This window comes from Lepus europaeus, chromosome 5, assembly GCF_033115175.1.
Source record: "Lepus europaeus isolate LE1 chromosome 5, mLepTim1.pri, whole genome shotgun sequence".
NCBI lineage: Eukaryota > Metazoa > Chordata > Mammalia > Lagomorpha > Leporidae > Lepus > Lepus europaeus.
In genome coordinates this window covers 4,866,929-4,890,747 of record NC_084831.1, presented here as the reverse complement: position 1 = coordinate 4,890,747, position 23,819 = coordinate 4,866,929, and the positions used below count along the sequence as shown (strand labels likewise).

The window sequence follows — 23,819 nt, the reverse complement described above, 5'->3', positions numbered from 1 at the left end:
CTGATGGCGCATGGGATGGAATCCCAAGGCTGAGTTCCTGGCTCCTGACTTTGGCTCCAGCCTGGCCCCCAGTCACTGAGTGAACCAATGGTTTCCTTTTTTGTCTGTCTCTCTGCCTCTCAAAAAAATCAACAAATTTTAAAAATTATGTTAACATATACATTGGCAAATCTAACTCAAGTATCAATCAATATTCATTGGTCCCTTGTAATTCATTTGAAATTAAGATCCTTTCTTACAAAAGGAATATTGGACCCTGTTCCAAGTTCTAGAGGTGTCTCCACCAGAAATGGGTAGCTTTTGCAATGTCGTAGAAGACAGGGATTTGAGCAGAAGGTAGTATCAATCTGTCTCTCCCCAAATGAGGCTGCCAGGCAGACCCCATTCCTGTGACTTAGAGTGTCTACAGAGCAGGGAGTCAAGCCTCTAAGTGACCCACAGTCCCTGGAGCCCTGGGGGACACCTGCACAAACTGTCATCACCCCAGCTTGCTGACCTCGGCCCGCCCCCGTACCGCGCTGCGGAAGCTGAGCATCTTGAAAAGCTTTGAACGGGAACACACACCTGGCGTCATCTCTCTCTTGTCCTTGTACCAGCACTTGGTGTAAGTCCCTCTGTTTATCAGCAGTGCTTTCTCCTTACTCTGCTTCCCAAACTACTCTGTTTCTCCCTCGATCTCCTTCTGAACCCCTTATGTCCCATCGTCCTACATATAAGACACCTATAAAAACTTAGAGGGGCCGGTACTGTGGCGCAGCCCTGGTCTGAAGTGCTGGCATCCCATATGGGCGCCGGTTCGAGACCCAGCTGCTCCACTTCTGATCCAGCTCTCTGCTATGGCCTTGGAAAGCAGTGGAAAATGGCCTAAGTCCTTGGGTCCCTATACCCACGTGGGAGACCCAGAGGAAGCTCCTGCCTTTGGATCGACGCAGCTCCGGCCGTTGCAGCCACTTGGGGAGTGAACCAGCGGATAGAAGACCTCTCTGTGTGTGTGTAACTCTGACTTTCAAATAAATCTTTTTTTAAAAAAAAAAAAAACTTAAAGCAAGAAATATACCACTTACATAACTTAGAAACAAATGTTTTCGGAGTTCTATTCTTTTGAGAAAAGTAATAGGTGAATGATTAAAGTGTTTGAAAACACTTTTAAATGTGGCTTGAAAATGGCATAGCTCTACTGCAAAAGTTACTTTTACTAAGTGTTCAACAAGTGAGCAAAAATTATGTACATAACTGATACTGTAATATAAGAAAGCATTCGTGAAAGTGTTTTCTAGAACTCGGTTGTCGGTCCACTTCGAGAAGGCACTGTTTCAGATCATCAGTGTTCAAAATCAGCTGTGCTTGCACCAGGGGGGCACGGTGTCCTGCACAGAAGCACGCAGTGTGCTGCGCTGGGGCCTGATGAGCTCTGACGCTGCTGCTCCTGGTTATTTGCGGGCAAGTTGCGACCTGCATTTCATACTTTTCCTGAACACTTCTTGTACTCGTTGTTAGAGGTAAACAATGTTGTACTCGTTATGGGAGGTAAACAGTGGTAATGACCTTTGTTCACTCAAATAACTGATACATGCTAAATGCGTGGACTATTCATAAATGCGTGAAGGAAGGCAAGTAAGCTCTCCTAAGTTTGTTGGATTTCAAGAGACATCTGCGGAGTGCTTCTAAAATGATGCAAGGAGAAACTATCAGGAGGAAGCAGGTGTAGTGTTCCCGGGCCTACTGCTGCCAAGCGGGTACCAGATTCGACATGAGAAGCCGTAGTATTCTCAAAGGGCAAGAACAACGATGCGTCAGAACAAGCCTTGTCATGTGAGACTGACAACATATTGTCGAAAATATCCCAGCGCCCTTTGCTGCTCTCCTTTCACCACAAATAATTGCTGAGCAGGTCATGAGAGTCACTTTCTAGTGTATTGTGTAATACGTAAAAGATAATCTTGTTTGCCCAATGCCCTATTCATAGCATGGCTTATAAATATAAAAGATAACATATTGGCCTAGTGTCCTACTTATAGGACAACCTGTATTCTCATTTTTAATGCCAATAAAGTATAGATAAGCTCTTGATTACGATTTCCAACATATTATAATGCACTTGTGTCAATTTTGCTGAAACATCCACAAAATTAAAAACTTGGGACTTCATGGGTTAATAAACTGCACCATCACTCTTCCAGTTTTAGTCCAGAAAGCCAGAATCATTCTTGATTTCCTCTTTTCTCCATTGCTCATTAAGTCCTGTCAATTCTAGATCCAAATATAGACCTAGAACCATCTCTCTGCAATCTTTTAGCTTTGCTCCATTCCCACTGCCATCAGTGTAGCGGCAAGGACAGAGCTGAGGTCCCCAGCCTCTCCCTTCAACCCCGCCTACTCCACCCAACCTTTTGCTGCACAAAAGCAGAATACTGCCACCCAGAACTGGCGCCAGCTGAAAATGTCCACCATGGCTGCTGACCACGTCCTCATTATGGCCCAAGTGTTTGGGTCCCCACTAGCCACATGAGAGACTCCTGTTTTGGCCTGGCCCCGCTTCAGCTCTGGAGGGCATTTGGGGAGTGACCCAGCAAACAGCAAATCTGCCTCTGCCTCTCTGCCTTTCAAATAAATAAAGCAGCCTGCCTCCAGCCACCGTCCAATTGTCCTGCTTCAGCACCTTCTGATAGCGCCCTGCCTTTCGTGACGTCTACGTCTGCCAGTTATTTATCGTCTTTCTTCCCCAGCAGACTGAAGTTTCGTGAGGGCAAGAATTATCCCCAGTGTGTTCCCCAGTGCACACCCATGCTAGGACAGCGACTGAGATGCAGCGGGCAACTTACTAAACACTGACTGAATAAATGAATGAGTACCGTATGGTTCCTCTTTCTCAACATTAAATCCTCTAGTTCTGTTTTTTCTACTAGAAGCTAGAGATTACCATGTGCCACAAACACAACCAATTCTCTACATTCACAACTTCTTCACCAAACACTCCCTCCCTCCACCCACTGTCTCCCTCCATACTCCATCTCCATACTCCATACTCCATACCCTCCCTCTCTCTCTCTCTCTCTCTCTCCCCCCCCCCTGTCTGTCTGTCTCATTATCTGTTAAATTCTTATTTATTTGAGAGAGACAGAGAGCTCTTGTCTGCTAGCTCACTTTCCCAAGGCCTTTGATAGGGCTGGGCCAGGCTGAAGAACCTGGAACACAATCTAGGACCCAAATAGTTGATCCGTCAGCTGCTGTCTCCCAGGGTGCACCTCAGTAGGAAGCTGGACTTGGGAGTGGAACCAGGACTTGAATCCAGGCCCTAGAAATAGGACGCCGGTGTCCCGGCTGGCAGCTTAAGTGCGAGGCCAAACACCCACCCCTACTTGCTTGCTCTTCCAGCCCCTCTAGAAGTCTCTTGAGTTAAAGCAGTTTCTTCTGCCCTTCAGGCTTTGGGGGACACTCGCTCCAGAACCTCCTTAGGGTGAGCACAGCACAAGGGCACTCACTAACTACTTAAAGGAAATAATTTAGGGCTGGTTATAAGGATGAAAAAACTAAAGGAAAAGCAGGAAATCAATACATTAATTAAAAACCCCAACTCATCATAGCTTTATTATTCTGTGACGTGGATTTTGAAAAGTCTTTTCAAAGTGATGATTGAGTATGTCTACTGTCCTTGCACTCCAGAGAGAATTCTCAAGCTGTTCATATCAGAGAGTTGTGCTGTGGTTGGTGTGCTTGGGTTGACGTTTGGGGTGCCATCATGTCCTACCAGGGAGTCTGGGCTCATGGTCTGGTTCCACTTCCAAGTCCAGTTTCCTGCTTAATGCACACCTGGGAGTGTTAGGTGGGTCCCTACCACTCCACATGGGGGCCTGGGATTGAGTTCTAGGCTCCCCACTTCAGTCTGGCCCAGCCCCAACTATTGAGGGCATTTGGGGAATGAGCCAGTAGATAGATAATATCTTTTGATCTTTCTGATTTTCAAATAACTAAATTAATTTTTAAAAAACAAAATGAAATTAAAAGATTTCTTTTTTAAAAAACTGTTCTGCAGGGATTTTATGTACCCACCGTATTTTTTTTAAGGAACCATGCCTGTTGGTATTTCTGATCAAGGGCTTAGAGGCGAACGCTCGTGAGCTTGTTAGCTTGCGTGCCTTCAGAGAAGCTAAGATTTCCCTGCCCTTGGCCCCTATCGCCCCATAGATCACTGGCGCCTAAGACTTCACTGTTCAGAGACTTTCCTCTGCTGGAGGCTTTATAGCCTCTGCAGCCGGGATGCAGCAGAGTCAAGTAAGACATTTTATCTTCTGAGTCTCTCATGAATACCCCCAGGATTTAGTGAAGCAATTTCCTGGACATAGTAAGTCATGGATGATAATGAACATTTGAGGATTTTGGAATCTTGCAATAAAAGATGTTCAAAATCTCTCGTAGAATATATAAAATGATGGGAATAATAATAAAAACAGTTAGCATTTACAAAATACAATTAGATTTTGGTCCAGACAGCACTGTGAGTGCTTTTACAAGTATGATCTCATTTATCTGTCCTATGATCCCACGGAGCAGGAGCAGGCATCAGGAGGCTAAGTAACTCACCCAAAGTCATACTGCCAGTGAGTGCTAGAGTCCAGATTCAAAACCAAACCTTCCAACTCAAGAGCCCGTGTTCTTCATTGCAACCCATTGTTCTTCATCCAGAATAAAACAAAGTATCAGTTATGGAGGGACAAATCTAGAAAAATAGTGCCAAATTATTTTATAATTAAACCAAAGAAGTATCTAAAATATTTCTTCTTTTTAAAAAAAAGATTTATTTGGGGCTGGTGCTGTGGCGCAGTAGGTTAATCCTCCGCCTGCAGCACCGGCATCCCATATGAGTGCTGGTTCTAGTCCCGGCTGCTCTTCTTCCAATCCAGCTCTCTGCTGTGGCCTAGGAAAGCAGAAGATGGCCCAAGTGCTTGGGCACCTGCACCCGCATGAGAGACTTGGAAGAAGCTCCTGGCTCCTGGCTTCGGATCAGTGAAGCTCTGGCTATTGTGGCCATTTGGGGAGTGAACCAATGGATGGAAGACGTTTCTCTGTTTTTCCCTCTCACTGTCTATAACTCTACTTCTCAAATAAAAACATAAAATATTAAAAAAAAAATATTTATTTGAAAGGCAGATTTAGAGAGAGAGAGAGAGAGAGAGGCCTTCCATCTGCTGGTCCCCTCCCCAGATGGCCACAATGGCCAGAGCTGTACCCATCCAAAGCCAGGAGCCAGTATCTTCCTTCAGGTTTCCCACGTTGGTACAGGGGTCCAAGAACTTGAGCCATCTTCCTCTGCTTTCCCAGGTGCACTACCACAGAGCTGGATTGGAAGTGGAGCAGCCAGAATTCAAACCAGCACCCATGTGGGATGCTGGTACCACACACAGTGGCTTAACCTACACCACAGTGCTGGCCCCAAAATGTCTCTTCTTTCAACATGATTTTACTTTCCATATATGCTGCAAGGCGTCTGTACTTGTATCTGTGTAACCTTATCTCATATACAATAATGGTAATAAAGAGGTGAACGATAGCTCCAAACTCTTGTAATGAAGAGTTTATAGTAATATTTTTAATTAATTAATTAATTAATTTGGTAAGGGCCTAGAGCACACCCTACTGGTCAGCTAATAGGAAATACAGCATGTACTTGGGAGAAAATGCTAACTGCTTAAAGATGAAGTCAGATTAAGACCTAAAAGAAACTTGAAAAAAATTGTCTTGCGAGCATCTAGATTACATATCCGAGTCAGTGTAACTGTAGGACACTCAAATACTTCTAACAGTTATAAATTATAGAGATGGATAGAATTAGAAATGCAGTAACCACCAACAGCATCCAGCACTGCTGAGGGAGCGAGGCAAAGGAAAAGTCATTAAAAATAAACTAGGGGCCAGCGAGGTGGTGCAGTGGGTAGAGCCGCCATCTGCAGTGCAGCCATCCCACATCCCACATGGATGCCAGTGAGTCCTGGCTGTTCCACTTCCAGTTGAGCTCCATGCTAAAACGCCTGGGAAGGCAGTAGAGGATGGCCCGAGTTCTTGGGCACCTGCACCCACACAGGAGACCAGGAAGAAGCTCCAGACTTCTGGTTTTAGCCTGGCCCAGTCCCGGCCATTGCAGTCATTTGGGGAGTGAACCAGCAGATGGAAGATCTCTGTCTCTATCTCTCTCTCTAAATCTGACTTTCAAATAAATAAAAATCATCTTACAAAAAAACAAAATGGCTAAACAACAGCCTAAAATGCATACTTAGAAAAAGTAGTTTAGCCCTGGCCCTAACACTTAAAACAACAGACTAAAAAATCGAAATCGGCCCGCTCTGTTACAGGCTAAGTATACTGCACATATACACTCTTACAGGGAAATCTCGGAGAACGTAGTACCCCCAGTCACACAGGAGAAAAGACGGGCTGTCGCACAGATGTATTTTTATGTGCTGTTTTTCAGGCTGAAAGCTCAGCGGGAACCTCCGTTGTGATGTGGCATTCCTCACGGGAGAATCCTGCGCACTGCTCAGCACGTCTGCTGTAGAGCAATCCACAGAGCTCACTGTATGTAACATCTACCCACGCACAGATGTTTCTAGAACATAATACGGAACACTTAACAAATGACCTCTAAGAAAGAAATGCAATCCTTCCGTTGGTCATTTTTTTTTTAATTTAAGAAGTGGGGAGACAGAAAGCACTCCCGGGTGCTGGCTCACCTGCCGGACGGCTGCCGTGAGCTGGGAGCTGGGAACTCAGTCCAGGTCTCCCACGTGAGTGGCAGGGCTTAGGACATCGACTGCTGCCTCACAGGTGCACATTAGCAGAAAGCTGAAATCAGAAGAAATACCAACATGTGTGGACTCCTCTACAGGATGCAAATATCAAAACAGAAATACATATTTGACAAGGCCCCTGGACAGCATGTTTCTGATTACACACAACTTGTGATCGGCAACGACGTCAGGAAAGCAGGGCCTGTGATTCGTCTTCTCTGAAAGAAGGGGAAGCGCAAGGTGACAATTTGGGTCAACATGATGCCAATCTGATGTCCTAAATGTTATGCTTACGTTCCTAGGGTGCCCGCACCCCACGTCAGAGTGCCTGGTTTGATTCCTGGCTCCTCCGCTTCCTATCCAGCTCCCTGTTAACTGCACCTGCAGCACATGATGGCCATGGACTTGGGTCCCTGCCACCACATGGGAGACCTGGATTGAGTGTTAGGCTCCTGGCTTTGGCCTGACCCAGGCCCCGAAGTTGCAGTGGAAGGAAGGTCCATTACTCTGCCTTTCAATTAAATACAGCTAATATAAATTCTTTGGTAAACGGCCTCAAAATTAGATGGACTGTGAGAGTTTTAGAAAAGTTTGGCTTAAATTTCTTTCTTGCTGTAGACAATTTAAAACAAGTTAGGTTCAGGAAATAGAGACCATTTTCTCTAAATCTCTAGTCTGTTAATCTGTTAAAAGTTGACGATTGATCACTTGACAAAATATGCAAATATTACTTCTAGCATTTTCCTTTTAAACTCTTCCCAAAGTATTCGATAATATTGGTGACATAATAATGTTATTACAAAATATCATTAAGCAGACTATTTGAAACATTTGTGGGGGTGTAAGGCTCATGTAATTCCTCCACAGCTGACAGTGATGTAGGAATATAATTGTAAACTAAACTCTAAATTAGCAGCTAAAAGTGGGTTTTTCCAAAACCAAATACATCAAATATTTATTTCGTCAGTTTAAAATAGATCAGAAGAAAAAAAGACTATTCAAGTATTCCTCATGTGATTTTATTTTTATAATTTACCAAAACATTAGCACGTCATACAACTCGCAGTATACAGCAAGTATCCTGTTGATCTTCTTTCTCTAAAGAAGGGCCGTGTTGGATGGTTGCTCTGGTGACTATCACCACTTTATGAATAGGTGAATGTAAAAGCAAGCCATAAGGCCAAAGCACAAACCACAGCCGCATTGTGGTGGCCTGAAATAGTGTAACTAGGGCTTCTTTCAGAAACCTGAGCCCATCTGGGCTCCCATCAGTGGATGCTGTGCTGTGAAGTATGAGAAGACGCTCTCTGGCAAGTCTCGGGCCCACCTTTTCTTACACTGACAGCAGCGTGTGGGTGCGCCTGGAACACCCGTGACCGCAACACGGGGAAAAACCCGCACAGATTTTCTGCAGATCGAAAAAACCTAGTTAATTTGGTAAGAAAATCAGCGGTTAGCTGGGACTACTTCCCATCCTCCTCAAATAATGCAAAAATCAGCGGCGGTCAGTAGGAAGTTCACAGGCAGGTGGAAGAGCTAAGCTGTTAGCAGCTCAGGCACAAAAACGACCCCATAGCCCCTGAAGGCCAGAAGGAGCCATGGGACGGAGGATGGAGTCAACGCCTCCCTTGCAACCCAGAGGAGGGGGAATACTCCAGATGGGGGTGGGAGGTGGGCTCCAGACCTCGGACTCAAAATTGGGCCTTCGAATTAATTAGAAGGCATGTAAGTAAATAGCACTGGAGAGAAGGCACATCGTTTGCGGGGTGCCGGGTTAATGGTTAACCGGATGACGAGGCCCAACCTCACGGCCTAGGCACCCGGCCCGGCGCCTTCACCCCGCACACGCCGGGCCCACAGGGGCGCTCTCCGGAGACCACGGGGTCAGCCGCGCCCGGCCTTCCCCACAGCCGCGCCACCCGGGAATTTGTTCGAGCTACAGCTGGAGGGTTTCTGTCTGTTTGCCTTTTTTCTTACTTTAGTTACCCTCGGTTTGTTATCATTGGTATTATTTATTTTACGGTTAAACTATAAGCCCGAGTTGCATCACCGGCGCCCTCAGAGACCTCCTCCCGGGCTCCCGGGCTTCGTCCTTGGGCATCGCGGCCGCCAGGATGCCCAGTGTCCAGGCCGGCCAGGGCTCCCACGTCACCGCGACCCGGGGCTCCAAGGGGCTCCTCCCGGGGCTGGGCCGGGGCGGCTGTCCCCGTGACCCCGCGGGCCCAGCCACCCTCACTGTCCCCAAGGTCCCCAGCCACCCTCACTGTCCCCAAGGACCCCCAAGGACTCGCTGTCCCCAAGGTCCCCAGCCACCCTCACTGTCCCCAAGGCCCCCAAGGACTTGTTGTCCCCACGGCCCCGTGGGCCCCAGTCACCCTCACTGTCCCCAAGGCCCCCAAGGACTCGCTGTCCCCACGGCCCCGCGGGCCCCAGTCACCCTCACTGTCCCCAAGGCCCCCGGAGGACTCGCTGTCCCCACGGCCCCGCGGGCCCAGCCACCCTCACTGTCCCCAAGGTCCCCAGCCACCTCACAGTCCCCATGGCCCCCAGCCACCCTCACTGTCCCCAAGGCCCCGCGGGCCCCAGCCACCCTCACTGTCCCCAAGGCCCCCAAGGACTCGCTGTCCCCACAGCCCAGCGGGCCCAGCCACCCTCACAGTCCCCAAGGTCCCCAGCCACCTCACAGTCCCCATGGCCCCCAGCCACCCTCACTGTCCCCAAGGTCCCCAGCCACCTCACAGTCCCCATGGCCCCCAGCCACCCTCACTGTCCCCAAGGACTCGCTGTCCCCACGGCCCAGCGGGCCCAGCCACCCTCACAGTCCCCAAGGTCCCCAGCCACCTCACAGTCCCCATGGCCCCCAGCCACCCTCACTGTCCCCAAGGCCCCCAAGGACTCGCTGTCCCCACGGCCCAGCGGGCCCAGCCACCCTCACAGTCCCCAAGGTCCCCAGCCACCTCACAGTCCCCATGGCCCCCAGCCACCCTCACTGTCCCCAAGGTCCCCCGAGGCCTTTAGTGTCCCCACCGCCCCTCAGCGGCCCGCACCGTCTCGCCGTCCCACTCTGCCCCCACGCACCGTCCCAACGGCCCTGTCCCCCCACGCACCGTCCCACTGCACCCCTTCCCCGCGCCTCGTCCACTCCCGGGTTTCCTTAGAGAGGAAAAAAAAAAAAAAAAACACGCAAAAATCCTCCCCGGGGCCGAAATCGATGGGAAATTCCGCGCGAGGCACGGCTGCCCGCAGGTTTCTGAGGAGAAGTCGGTGTCCCGGGGCTCTCGGGCCGGCAGCCGCCGACCGGACCCCGCAGAGGCCAGCAGCGCGGCCCTCACGCCTGGCTCGGGAGACAAAGCCGGCCGCTGCCCAGCGCGCGCGCGCGACGCCCCGGTGGGCCCCACGCAAGCGCTTCAGCCGCGGCATCACCCCTTTAAGAGGGGCGCCGTCCTGATTGGCTGCACGCGGTAGGCGGGGCGGCGAGCGTCGACGTCACCGCCCCCCGCGCACACGCTATAAATTCCGGAGGCGGCCGCGGCGACGGCGGCCGAGTGCGAGGCAGAGCGCGCGAGCGGGAGGGCGAGCGGCGGAGGATACGGCGCCTGCGCGGAGTCCGGGCCCCGGAGCCCGAGGCGCGGAGCCAGCCGGGACGGACATGCGCGGGAGGGCGCCGAGGGGCAGTGGCCGCTGCTCCGGGGTAAGGGGCCCGGCGCGCCGGGAGGGGGCGGGGAGGGCGGTGCGGGGCTCCGGTCCCGCGGGGCCCTGGGCGCCGGGCGGCTCCCCGGAGCCGGGGTGGGGGCGTGGAGGGCGCCGCGGAGTCCCGTCCGGCGGCGGACTGGGGGCCGGGCCGCGCCGGGGTGCGGAGGGCGGGACCCGGGACCCTCCCCGCGCGGCGCGGCCGGGGCCTGGGGGCGCCCTGGGGGCCGCCGCCGGCCGGCTCGGCGGAGCGTGGACGCGTGCGGTCCCCCGCCTCGCCGGGGCCGTGCACCCGCAGCCCCGCGCCGGCCTGCGGACCGGGGTCCCCCCCCGGGCCTGGGGGCTCTGGTGTGGCCCCCCGCCGCCGTGTCGGAATGGCAGCCGCGCTGTCCGGTGAGGCACCTTGCGCCCGCAGAGCGAGGGCTTTCTGGTGGGAGGCCCTGGGCGGGCAGCCTCGGCCCCTCTGCCCGGCCGCCGCGGCGAGGGTCGCTCCTAAATGCGCATTTTTAATTGGACCTGAGTCACTCCGGGCCGTTTTCCTGACAGTAGGAGTGGGGCTGCAGGCCGGTTGGGAAACGGGTGTATTTATGTGTGTATCGTATCCTGGTGCAAATTAGATGACTCCTTAACCACGATTGGTGCTGTATTGGTGCTGGCTAGGTCTTTATTAGGGTTTCATCATTGCTTGAAAGAAACCAGCCTCTTAGCCGATAAAAACGTGAATCGATTGTTAGTCATAAACTTAAGTGCAGGCAGAAGAGGGCCTGTGGCTTTAAAAGCGGTGTGTTGGTGACTGGAGGTCCACCTGCAGCACAGGTAGGGCAGGACTGGTTTCCAGGCAACTGTCTGGGGTGAAGAAAGGTGAGGTTTAAAATGGTTTTTTTTTCCTTCTTCTTCTTCAAGAGAACGAGTGTTTGCAAAGTTGTAAGCTTTTGCAGAGCTGTGAGGGTGCCGTGGGCGGACAGGTGTCCAGGAGCCTGAGTTCACAGAGCCTGGCCTTGCTTTTGGAAACCGCATTTTTTTTTTTAATTACATTTCTGTAAGTATGTACTTTTAAGTGAAATCTTACCTAAACAGAGGCAGAGGGCGGAGTAGCTGCCTGTTTGAGCACGAGACCCGATTTTGCAAAGTCAAGATAAAAGAAGCAGGTTTCTGCTAACGTGGGTGCTGGTGCGGGGACGCCGGCGGCCAGGGTCTTTGCCAGGCACCAGCAGATCTGAAGGGAAACACGGGCCATACAGGTCTCAGCGTGGACTTCAAGCTGTCACTGCCTTCGCGTCACAAGCTGTGCGTTCGGCAGACGCTGGCTGATGGGCGGTAGGGGTCCAGAAGTCTCGGTTGGGGACCTGACAGGTGTATTGGATTGTAACCCTTCAGGGGCAGGGTCTCCACCGGTAGGGGTCCAGAAGTCTCGGTTGGGGACCTGACAGGTGTATTGGATTGTAACCCTTCAGGGGCAGGGTCTCCACCGGTAGGGGTCCAGAAGTCTCGGTTGGGGACCTGATAGGTGTATTGGATTGTAAACCCTTCAGGGGCAGGGTCTCCGCTGTGTGCAGCTTCTGTCTTACACAGCCTTGGACGCGGTCGATGTTGATAAACAAATGCATAGGAGCATGTTCCACACGTTGAGGCTCGGTGAGATAGGAACCAGTCACTGATAAGGGCTGGAAAGCAAGTCTGTTTTAATTTTTTTATGGCTGTTATGAAAGGTCTGCTCGTTTTTGACAGGTAAAATTATTTTTCAATGAATTGTTTTTCCTGCTTCACAATAGATAATTCACAACAGATACTGGGCATTCTTGTGAAATCTAATTGTGCTGTAGACTTCAGTTTTTGTGCGAAAATAACTATTGACAGCTGCTTCTCAGAAGCTGAGCTGGAGAATACTTCCTTTCTGCTGACAGCAATGGCAGCTTTTACAAGCAAGTTGCCTAAATTACAGGTACGGTCTGACACGCTCGGAGCCAGCGTCTGCATGCCGGGAGGCTGCAGAGGAGGGGGAGGTGGTGCCAGGGTGAGCCCGCAGTTTGGATGTCAGGGGCTCCCTCCACCAGAGCAGCGGCTCTGCCGTAGTCGGTACGTGTTCGCGTCAGTCCCTCCGCAGTCAGGATCCACTGTGCATCCTCTCCGGGTGCTGGGCCGTGCGGTGTGATAGCAGGCGAGCAGGCAGCTCGCTGGCAAACACAAGCCAGGGGTGGTGGTGTGGCGTTATTTGTGGTAGCAACATGCTTTGTGTAGGTGGGCAAAACTGGCAAGTTTCGGGGTCCTAAATGAAGCCGTTAGCGTAAGAGGGAGCTTGGCCTGAGGTGGGCGATGAAGCGGGATTGTTTTTCAGAGGGCGCGGAGGAAGGGCAGGATTCTGAGGTTGGGAGTTTTTATTTGTTGATACTTTGGTCCAGTGTTCCTGAAATTGGGCAGTACGGTCTCTCAAGACCCCCCATCTCTGAGACCTCAGTGAGTACCTCTTCAGAACGTGGGCTCTGGCTGCATGAGTGGGAGGCCTTTTCAACTTGGGGACAACAGGAAGGTAGGACGTTGCGGTCCAGGGTCGCTAAAGACAGCGAAGGAAACCGGAAACTTCAGGTTGTTTGTCACACGTGTGGACGGCTTCCCTCAGCGCCTGTAGCTGCCTCCTCCTCTTCTTCCTTTAGATTTCAGCTCAAGAAGTCACCTATTCAGAACATTGTAACCACCGTGTAGTCTGTTCTCTGCTTCCTTTGTCTGTCACTGTCCCCTCGCTCTGACATTGCTCGCTTGTACGTAGATGATCCCCTCCTGCATTAGCTTGAAGACATCACAGGGCAGCAGCCACGACTCCGAGGTCGCAGAGTGTGGAGTGCACAGCAGGCGTTTGCAGGTGTTCATGGGCAGAGTGGACACCCGCCCTCTGTGCATGTGTGAGCTGAGCGCTGAGCTGGGTGCCTGCTCCTGGCTCTGCAGTTGCCTGGCTCCGAGGTCTTGAGCGTGGCACTCGGCAGTCCTGGGTTTCAGTTCCCCCTTGCTGAACAAGGTCAGGAGGAGCACTGAGTTTGCCTAAAATGGAGCTGTGATAGCAAGGGTATGTCCTGAAGGCACAGTGGGAAAAGTCCCAGATTAGAGCGCCGAGGAGCCCTGGTACCCTTTCTGCCCAGCAAGATGTTTACGCCCACTGCCATCTCCTCATTTGCAAAATGGAGTTGCCAATCCCTGCCTCGTCTTCACAGGGATGTCGTGGGGACCAAGTGAGGTGATGTCCAAGAAAGTGCTTTACAGATATATTTTATTAATAAATTCCAGGTTTTGCAGTAGGGCTTGGTTGCGGTGCCGTCAGTGGGATCCATGCAGTGAGAGTGTTTAAAGGCCCTCGGGTACCTGCAGTAGCCCCTTTTACGAGAGGACAGGCCTGCAAGGTATCAGGTGCATGTTGTGGTGAGCTGTACTGTGGGGGGCATCAGCGAGTCATTTCAGATAGAAGGCCTAAAAATAATCATATAAAATGGTCCTAGAATGGTCAAACTGATCTTACCCATTGAGAAGATATATACAGGCCAGATGTGCAATTAATTAATAACTTAATAGAACTTGAGGTAGTTGAAGTAAAACAGGGACTTTCGTAAGCTGCCGATTACTCCATAAATATTAACAACCCATAAATCCCCCAGAAGCTATGTGTCCGCTGCCCTCAGAAGCCAGCCGCTGTGTCGGCCAGGTCATACTCTACTAGTTTCAGGAGCCCATGGGCCTCGAAGAGGTGGGGCAGCGTGTGGTGGTCCAGAGCCCGGACTCGGAGGGCAGGCAGGTGTTCAGGCCCTGGTGCTGCCATTCAGTTCCTCATCTGAAAATGAGAGTAGTAATAGTGACATCTCCCTGGATTGTTGAGAGGATTAAATGAATTAATGCACGTAAGTCACTTAGAACACTGTCTGGCGAGTGAGGGTGCTGTGGAAGTTAGTGATGAGGGATGGTTTTGTGTTCGTTGTCTCGGTCTAGAGTTGCCGGTCCCATGGTTAGGCCATTGTGGTTGCTCTCACTGAGATTAGAGTTCGTGTATCTCTCACAATTAGCAGTCTGTTGAAAAGGAATGATGCCCGTACCTTCCTCTGTGTCTGTGCACGTCTGTGGCATTGCCCCGGATTGTAGGGCTGCAGGAAGGGACAAAGGACACAAGAAGCCGTTCCTGCTCTCTGCCTTCTGCCATCACCGAGATCCTGGGGAAGGCTCTGGATTATCGTGGGCGAACGAATGGGGTTTTTGTTAGCTTGCTGTTTCTTAAAATACTTAGCTGGAGAGTATTCCAAATTACTGAAGAAGTTATGTCATTTCATTTAGATTTTGACAGTCTGAAGATAAATTATTTTCCTTGGTGCCTCCATTTCTACCTCCTACAACTGGGCCATTATGTGCTGGCAGAAAGCCCCTGGGGAATAGCGCTGCAGCCTGCCGGTTCATTTTTACCACATCCAACTGCCTTTGACTTAACTGAGATCGGGTTTTGCTGCGTTTAGGCAGTGTTTCTATTACACCTTATTCTAGAAGTTGTTCACACGCATCTCACTTAAAGGTGATCCTGCTTTCCGTGGCAGCAGAGTATGGCGAAGGAAACTGTCTTACCTCGACTTTCCCTTTCTCCTCCTACCCCCAAATCAGAGCCTATTAAAATGAAATCTGAAAAACTCTGAATTGAGGCCTTTGTTTCTGAAGAATCTGTGCAAACTGTACTTTCGCTTTTTGTAAATAAACCCGGGTCACACAACATCCTGAACACAGAATATGTCAATGAGTATCAAATCAGTACATTTTCTCAGATTATTAATAAACCGTTTTTTAAAACAGCTACACTGAACGTTCAGTGTGTCGACTAGCCTGGCTAGAAGTGCTTCAGACACTAACCAACATGAAATTAGTGAATGTCCCCCTCCCCGCGAGTTTTCATTTTTATGTGGATACGAACATGCAGACATTGGTGTGTTCGGGGAGGATCCACAGTCATGGACTCTGTCGTGTTCCTGAGTCTCTTGAATGAACTTGGGTCTTCTGCGGTCACACCTTCTCTGAGCACAGACGCAGCGGGAGGGTGACTGTCAGATGTGGCTGGGAGACCATTTATCACTCTGCATCAACAGAAATCAGGTTCCAGAACCAGATTGAAAGAAGGAAATTACATCACACTCTTAAATAAGGAAGCGCTGGGCAGAACTAGATGAGTTGTATGACAAAAATGTGCCCCTCCTCCTCTTGTGGATTGCTTCCGAGATTTGCTAATGAGATCTGGTGGCAAGGTAAGCTATCTGGGTTACTGCCTTAAGGTAGCCTGCTGTGTTGTGTTTCTGTTTCTTTTCCTTTTTTGTTTTTTTCTTTTGGCAGTTTCAAAGAGACTATCCTTAAGCTAAAGGCATGTGATTTCACCTTAATGAAGAAAGTGCAGTGCCTTTTGGTGTAACTTTCTTTTTTTAGGAAAGTGACCTTAAATTTAGAGGCAGAAAAACAGTAGGTGCGTTATAATCTGTAAGGAAAAATTCATTGTTTTCAGAAAGCACTGCCCCCGCCCCCCCCCCCCCCCCCGCCAGCTGCTTTGAGTAAAGATGCCGTGAGAAACCAGTTCAGAAAGCTACTCTGTTCACTGTGTACATCTGCAGTTCTGCTCACCCTGCAGGTTGTCCACTGGGGAATTGGGAACTGAATTTAATAAAATGCCTTCCTGGCACATGCTCTAAACTCACTGCATTGTTGCTGTCTTCTGTGTCTTAGGCCGGCACTTGGTGAGTTCATTATACCTTACCCACCTCCGCTTTTTGCCTTCTCCACTGGCCTAAGTGTAAGTGGATCTTGGTGTCATATTTGAAAAGGGAGATGGGCATTTCCTCTCGAAGTTAGTGACCCTGTGATCTACAGAGAGAAACGCGGAGTCAGACGCTGGTCAGACGCTGGTCAGAGCTGGTCGGACGCTGGTCGGACGCTGGTCGTGTCCTGGAAGGTGTACAGTTGGGAGGGAGTTGGGACCAGCACGAAGTCGCCCAAGAACAGCGACTGCTCTGGTTTCCCTTAAAAGGCAAGGGGTTCAGGAGGTGGTGCCAGAGGAGTCGCCCTGAAGGATGTTACTTCTGGGCATTGAAGAAGATGGGTTCGGGTCCTGTTGAGCTGCCCGAGTGCCCGGCCGGCCGAGGAGGCTTTGTTTAGGAGTCTGAAGAGTTGGGAGCAGTGGACCGACTTAGTGTGAACATAGGTGAGGAGCACTGATTGGCCCTGGTATGGAGTGCGCTTGGGTGTTTCCAGGCTCCTGGCAGGAGGGTGCCGGTGGGTGGTAGGTGGATGGATTTGAGAAGGTGTAGAAATAGTTTATGGAACTTGTCAGTTGGGTGTATACCAGCCAGAACTTGGGTTAAAAACGGGTGCCTTCAGGAGTGTGATGCTCTACTGCTGTGGGGAGGGGGAGCAGGCTCTGCAGCGAAGTGAAAGAAGTTTGATTTAAAAAGTTTGGGATGCCAAGGGACTATCGACGTGGAAACATCACCACCAGACAATAGGAGGCACACAGCTGAAGCCTGAGCCAGGCTGGAGTCATCAATCCAGAGCTGTCTGTGGGGAACGGGAGCTTGGGAAGTGAGCTGGGTGGGGGCCGGAGGTGGCGGAAAGGTAGAAAATAGAAAGATGATAACCTCAAAATGCAAATTGTTTTAGGGTTTTCCCCTCTTGAATTCAACAAACAAGCAAACAAAAAAATCAAGTGGTGCTTAACAGGAAAAGATAGTTGTCATCTAGGGTTGGTATTGAACTCTATCTCTGACACACTGAAGGCTAGTGTGTGAACTGGAGGGAAGTTACCAGTCCCAGGGCATTTGGATCCTGGTCTACGCCACGCGGCACAGGCAGACACTCGCTTGTCCTGTATTTGCGCTTCATGACGGCTGCCATCTTGTCCTGTTAGGTGCGGATCCTCCCACCTCGGGGTGTTTTGGCAGTTCTTTGCCTAATGAATTTTAAGGCAGAATTGGTTTCCCAGCTATAAGGAGGCAGATTAAAAAAAAAACTTGAAACAATGCAGCGTTAACTGATTTTCATTTCAGCAGAGTTTGCTTCTTTTCAGCTCAAGGTTGGCCAAATTGGTTGACACCCCCTCTGCACCCCAGAGTGTTGTACACTGAATGCTAGGAGTCTCTGGAGGGTGGAGAAGAGCTTCAGGTGGTTTCACACCCTGTTTACAATCTGAAGAGCAGTTTTTTAAAACTTTGCTTCTGAACCCATGGTATGTGGTTCTTTTTGAGTCTGCAGTTTGAAATTATTTTCCAAAAAATAGTGAACATGGCACTTATATTGCCCTCCTCGCTTCTCCCATGCAAGCAGTAGGAAGTTGGGACAGTTTCATAACATGGCCCATTCACAATTCCCCATTGAAATTTAGAGGCAGGTCACCTTCTATGAATACACAAAGACACTATTGTGGTCAGAAGTGAGCTGGCTTAGTGAACACAATTCTTTTTATACTAAGAAAATTTTTTTCTTAAGAAAGCTAACAAGTAGGTGATGGAAACAATGAATAAAAAATAACTTTTTCTAGAACATATAAATAATTCCAAATGACCATTGAAATGTAAGTTTAGCATTCCAAAGCCATTTCGGCAGAGGCGATAGTTACACAATCATTCTGTTGAGAGCTCCGGATCAGATGGCATAGGAGGCTGACGCTTGGTAATTGCTAGTAGTGCTCGCTGGCTTGCACACAGGTGGGGGTTGGGCCTCCAGACTCCCCCACAGCATTTTGCCGTAATCTGGATGCACGGTCTTCACACGTGTGCTTTCACGCTACTTTAATTCCTATGCTTCTTCCTGTCTTGCCTTTCATTTTTACGTTACCGCAGACGTTCCCCATCGTCTTGCCAGTGCTTGTAGGGTGCTCGGGAGGAGCACAGTGACCCACTGGGCTCAGCGCACCAAGGGGGGAGTTAGCAGTTTGGTTTTTTTTTAAACTGGTTTTAAAATTTTGTCTAGCTTTACTTGATGGTAAGTAATACATTTTAGTCATCTAAAACTCTCAAAAAGACCTCCCAACAATGTACATTTCTTAAATGACTTTTTTTAATCCTGTATCTTTGAGAGACTGGTATAAAAATGTTTGAAACATTGTTTTCACGCTGTTGTAAAGTCTCTGCCCTCGCAGGGGTGAGTGGTGAGAGTCGGTACCGGGCCCGACTCCTTACTCGTCACTGGAGTCGTAGCCTGCAGAACAGTACTGATTTTGCGTTCCTCTGCAATGTGAAAAATGATCAGCACACGCAGAGTGTTTCCTTAGGGCCCTGTGCCTTACGCCTTCGTGTACATTTAGTTGACATTGATGAGCAGACGGTATGAGGCAGCCACTCAGCAGCGTTCACTTAGCGCCTGCTGATGATCCGGGTGGTGGTGAGTGCGGTCACTGGGCTACAGCCTTTGTCCTGTGGTCATAATCAACAGGCAGCAGATTTGTAAATAATAGTGTGGAAGTTGCTGAGCAATTACAGATAAAATCCGCTGTCCCCCCACCCAGCGCACTGTCAGAGTCATCTTCATGACACCCTCGGTTGTGAGCGGTGCCTGGCGCCTGGTGGCTGTGCAGATGTGTGGTGAAAGATAGGAAAGTCTTGTAGAGTGGAAGGTCACGGCTGAACACACAGTTCATTGAACCTGAGGGAGGAGCCTGAGTTTACTGTAAGTAAACGTGTCTCTGAAGGCAGCAGGCTGGATGATAATTGACACTTGTAGAAGAAATAATAGAAAGGTGGCATTAAAAAGAAGCCATGGAGCCTGCAGACTGCGAATGTCTGACATGGGAGGGACTTCTGAAGCTGAGGAGCTGCCGAGCTGTGCTTACCTTGTGCCCCATGCCTCGCAGCCACTCCACAGAGGAGAATGTCAAGAATGCACCTGAGAGTTTGTCTTAGGAGAGAGCAAGCCGGCTGTCCCACGCTGGCACCGAGGCTAGTAACCCTGTAGGACCCATTGTTACCGGATAATGGAAATTAGTATCTTCATACATGTAACTGTTTCTTACACAAGTAATAGCTGGAGAGTATCTAACTGTGGCCAAGCCTGAACGAACTACAGAATGCACATAAGTGCTAGGTTATGGGATCGTCCGGCCCAGCACTGGAATCTGTGGGTTTTAGTCAACAAGAGTTCTACAGTGTGGAATGCAAGATCACTTGTGCTTCACTCACAAGGACAACCACGCCTGCAAAGTTGGCTTACTGGGTTAGAGGGAGGCTGTGGGCCTCAGCACCCGGGTGCGCTGGCTTGGCCACTGTTGGGCCCCACAGCGAGTCAGCCTCTGCTGGCAGTAGACTCTGGTTTTGCTGGACCGTGGTAAGTCTGAATTAGTGAAGGCAGAATACAGTCACAGTCCACAGCTCAAGTTTGTCTATCCCTCACCCTCCCCTTGCCAATTCTCTGTTAGCTGTTTATGCAGTAATTTATTTAGACTGTACTAACAGGCATTGCTGACTTATTTTCTTTTATTCTTTCTTCTCTGCTGTGTCCCCACCCCAGGGTATGGAAGCTACTGGCTGACTTGAAAATCCCTGGCGTCACACGCTGGAGACGTCCGAGTGAGCACGATGTCAACTGCAGGAGTTGCTGCCCAGGAGCTTCGCGTCCCGTTGAAAACTGGGTTTCTGCGAAATGGCCAAGCCATGGGGAGCATGAAGACCTGCTGGGGCAGTCGGAGGGAGTTTGAGAAGTAAGTGGAGAAAGCATTGCCAACTACACCCTGTATCAGTACCTTGTGTTCAGGTGAGAATGTGATAGATACTTGTTTTATGACCAAGATGTTTTCCTCTCCTTTCAGTAACTTTTTAAATATCGACCCAATAACTATGGCCTACAGACTGAACTCGCCTGCTCAGGGGCACCTGACAGCTCTCGGTATGTATGCTGAAAGTTTATGTGAAGCTAGCCTGGGAAGAGGAAGCCGGCAGGCTGGATTAACACGGGGCTTTTCTCCATTATCCTTTAAATGAGGAAAGCTGAACTCTGTCCAACAACAGTGTGACCCCTAGTGGCTGTAGATTCTGAAGCTCAAACTGTTGTACCCTGGGCTGCTGCTCGCTAATGAGCACCCTGGTAATGTGTCTGAAATGGAGAACCACTCATCCCAGCTCTGAAGATGCTTCCCTTTTAGAAACCTTGGACAAGATCTCACTGACCGTCTGCCAAAGCGGTAGATGAAAGTAGTACAAATGCTAATCAAAACTTGGAAAATTGTGTGCTGATAGGACTTTTGATGTGAACATTATGTTCCTTAGATTTTTGTCAAGAGCTGCTTATCAGTTGAGCACGGTGCAGGCGAGTCCATTCCCTGGCGCTGTTGTGATGTGCTGGCAGTAAGGACCTCGTCTTATCTCATGTGTGTCCTGCGTGCCTTGTATGGTCGCATGTCTTAAATGGCAAGGCTGATGTCCTATGGTGTTCACGTAAATTATATGCTGTTCATCCTTTGTGAATTTTGCACACGTCACAAAACTTGCCTGAGATGTGTGGGTGTCCACCGTGCACACGTCCAGAGAAGATACAAGAGATAATTTGTTCTTTGAACCGGATCACGTGCATTAACAACCTTCTGGTCTCTAATTACACCTGTGGCTGTTGCATGGGTGTTCTCAGGGTTACAGCAGTCAGGTATTTCACCAGTAATTTGGGTAGAAAGCTAGGGGTTGTGTCTCATACAGGTGGAGAGAGGGTTGATCTTTTATTGACATCTCATGTTCATTCTAGGGCACACTTCGAAATCTGCTCCAGTGAATGGCCATCACTACTTTGCAGAAAACGGTCCCTCTCCAAGACCCAGCCTGCCCCCTCTCATTATTCCCCCAAATGAAGGCGTGGGACAGCGTGAAGAGGATCAAGTTGTGTGTGGATTTAAGAAACTCTCGGTGAATGGTGTTTGTGCTTCCACGCCTCCACTTACACCCATAAAAAACTCCCCTTCTCTCTTCCCCTGTGCAAGTCTTGGGGAACGGGGTTCGAGGCCCCTCCCACCGCTGCCGATCTCCGAAGACCTCTCTGTCGATGAGACAGACTGTGAGGTTGAATTTCTCACTAGCTCGGACACAGACTTCCTTCTAGAAGACTGTACACTTTCTGATTTCAAATACGACGTCCCTGGCAGGCGAAGCTTCCGTGGCTGTGGACAGATCAACTATGCGTATTTTGACACCCCAGCTGTTTCCGCCACAGATCTCAGCTACGCGTCGGACCAAAACGGAAGCATTCCACATCCAAATCCACCCGCCACTCAAGCCCACCGGAGGTTAAGAAGGTCTCATTCGGGACCGGCTGGCTCGTTTCACAAGCCAGCCATAAGGATATCCAGCTACACACACAGAGCGTCTCCCAACTCCGATGAAGACAAACCTGAGGTTCCCCCCAGGGTTCCCATACCTCCCAGGCCAGTGAAGCCTGATTATAGAAGGTGGTCGGCAGAGGTGACGTCCAGCACGTACAGTGATGAGGACAGGCCTCCCAAGGTACCCCCCAGAGAGCCTTTATCCCGGAGCAACTCCCGCACCCCGAGTCCTAAGAGCCTTCCGTCGTACCTCAATGGGGTCATGCCCCCGACCCAGAGCTTTGCCCCTGATCCCAAGTATGTCAGCAGCAAGGCCCTGCACAGACAGAACAGCGAGGGCTCTGCTAACAAGGTTCCCTGCATCCTGCCCATCATTGAGAATGGGAGGAAGGTGAGCTCCACACATTACTACCTGCTACCTGAGAGACCGTCCTACCTGGACAAATTTGAAAAATTTTTTAGGGAAGCGGAAGAAACAAGCGCAAGCGCCCACCTCCAGCCACTCCCTGCTGACTGCGGGGTGGTTTCAGCCGTGGAAAAGCTGGACTCAAAAACACGAGTGGATCTGGGCGGCCACGTGAAGCGCAAACACCTCTCCTACGTGGTGTCCCCATAGACCGTCACCTGGGAGCCGTGGCTCTCACCTTGCCAGTTTTGAGGGTCCCGGCAGAATCTGTACGGTTGAACTGTGTCTTAATGGAAAGGTTCGGGGCAGCTGTGAGGCTGCGTCCCTGACTGTCGGCGCTGGAGAGGAGCATGTTCGGGTCGGCGACTCGAGCGGGGAGGGCAGGGGCGGCTCCTCTGCGTGCACCACACACCCGTGTACACACCGTGGCCCAGCCCTAGCCGTAGTTGCAGGTCAGCCAGTTAGCTACTCTTAGAGTAATGAGAACTCAAGCTGGAGAAATGACTCCTGAGAGACTGAAAATCGAGCAAATCCAAGGAGAAACAGTATTGTGCAGCTCAGAATCGTAGAGAGATTATTTTTGTTAAGTTTGAAGATATGTGGCTCAAGCCAGTTCTGTTCTGTGTCATTTATCGTGCAAGCAGTCTTACTTGGCAACCATGTGATCACCCGTGCGTCTCACATCTCAAAGTGAGAGAACTCGTCCACACTGCTCAGTCCCCGCGTTCTTCCCCCAGACAGGAGGGAAAGCCTGCTGGCCCGTGGGCTTTGGGATGTGTTTACAGAGTAACGAAGCGATTAGCTATGCGATTGAGAGTCACTGTGTGGGGGCGTGTGCTATATGTTTTGTTTTTAGGGGTTTTTTTAGATGATTAATAAACAAATACAACACAAGCTGGCCTTGTGTTGCTGGTTCCTATTCAGTATTTGCTGGGGATTGTTTGCTTGTTAAGTAAAACACTTCTGACCAGTAGCGCAGTTTGTTTCAATGCCAGAGGTCACCTCGGCCATCTTTCTGCTCAGAGGCTCTCCACTGGCCGCCTCCCGCCTCCCTGGCTGAGCCCCAGAGCTGGAGTCCTGTCCTCGCCTCCTGCCATGTGTGTGTCCTGTGTAGGCAAGCACAGAGACAAGGTGCTCCCTAACAGGTCCACGATTACCACGTTCCCTTAACAGTTAAACAAGCTGTTTACAGTGTCAACTGCTGAATGATATTTGAGCTATTTAAAGCTTATTATATTTTAGTATGAACTAAATGAAGGTTAAAACATGCTTTAGAAAAATGCACTGATTTCTGCATTATGTGTACAGTATTGGACAAAGGATTTTATTCATTTTGTTGCATTATTTTGAATATTGTCTTTTCATTTTAATAAAGTTATAATACTTATTTATGACACCATTGATACTGTTTCTTGCCTAAACTCTTATAAAATGTCTCAAGCAATTTGACAGCCTTATATTTTGTTGTTGTTTTGTTGTTGTTAGATTTATTTGTTTATTTTGAAAGAGTGACAGAAAAGATGCTCCATCCACTGGTTCACTCCCCAGACAGCCAGGGCTGGGGCGAGCGAAAGCCTGGGAACCAGAAACTGTCCAGGTCTCCCGCGCGGGCAGGCACTCGGGTACTAGAGCTGTCACCAGCTTCTTC

The 23,819-nt window shown here is 50.0% G+C and overlaps 1 protein-coding gene and 1 long non-coding RNA gene across 3 annotated transcripts; one reads left to right on the top strand and one right to left on the bottom strand.

The window, feature by feature from the left end:
• Positions 1 to 6,151: 6,151 nt before the first annotated feature.
• LOC133760550 (uncharacterized) lies at positions 6,152 to 10,153 on the bottom strand. Its single transcript, XR_009865991.1, has 3 exons — positions 9,890 to 10,153; positions 6,726 to 6,837; positions 6,152 to 6,601 (listed from the first exon to the last, which is right to left on the bottom strand). It is a non-coding gene; the product is annotated as an uncharacterized LOC133760550 (long non-coding RNA).
• A 176-nt stretch (positions 10,154 to 10,329) lies between these two features.
• On the top strand, positions 10,330 to 23,565 carry ERRFI1 (ERBB receptor feedback inhibitor 1). 2 transcript variants are annotated; one of them, XM_062190370.1, is made up of 4 exons: positions 10,330 to 10,473; positions 19,971 to 20,160; positions 20,269 to 20,345; positions 21,195 to 23,565. In XM_062190370.1, exons 2-4 carry the CDS (start codon positions 20,039 to 20,041, stop codon positions 22,379 to 22,381), a joined length of 1,386 nt encoding a protein of 461 aa, XP_062046354.1. In that variant the 5' UTR covers positions 10,330 to 10,473; positions 19,971 to 20,038; the 3' UTR covers positions 22,382 to 23,565. The 2 variants fall into 2 exon arrangements, with proteins under 2 accessions (XP_062046354.1, XP_062046355.1); XM_062190371.1 differs by lacking the exon at positions 10,330 to 10,473 and having other exon boundaries at positions 16,021 to 20,160.
• The last annotated feature ends 254 nt before the right edge of the window (positions 23,566 to 23,819 follow it).

Excerpts from the sequence above, each read along its gene's own strand:
- ERRFI1 (XM_062190370.1), top strand. The coding sequence starts at position 20,039 with ATGTCAACTGCAGGAGTTGCTGCCCAGGAGCTTCGCGTCCCGTTGAAA. Across the intron at positions 20,161-20,268 it reads AGTCGGAGGGAGTTTGAGAA|TAACTTTTTAAATATCGACC; the intron begins GTAAGTGGAGAA and ends CTCTCCTTTCAG. Across the intron at positions 20,346-21,194 it reads GGGGCACCTGACAGCTCTCG|GGCACACTTCGAAATCTGCT; the intron begins GTATGTATGCTG and ends TGTTCATTCTAG.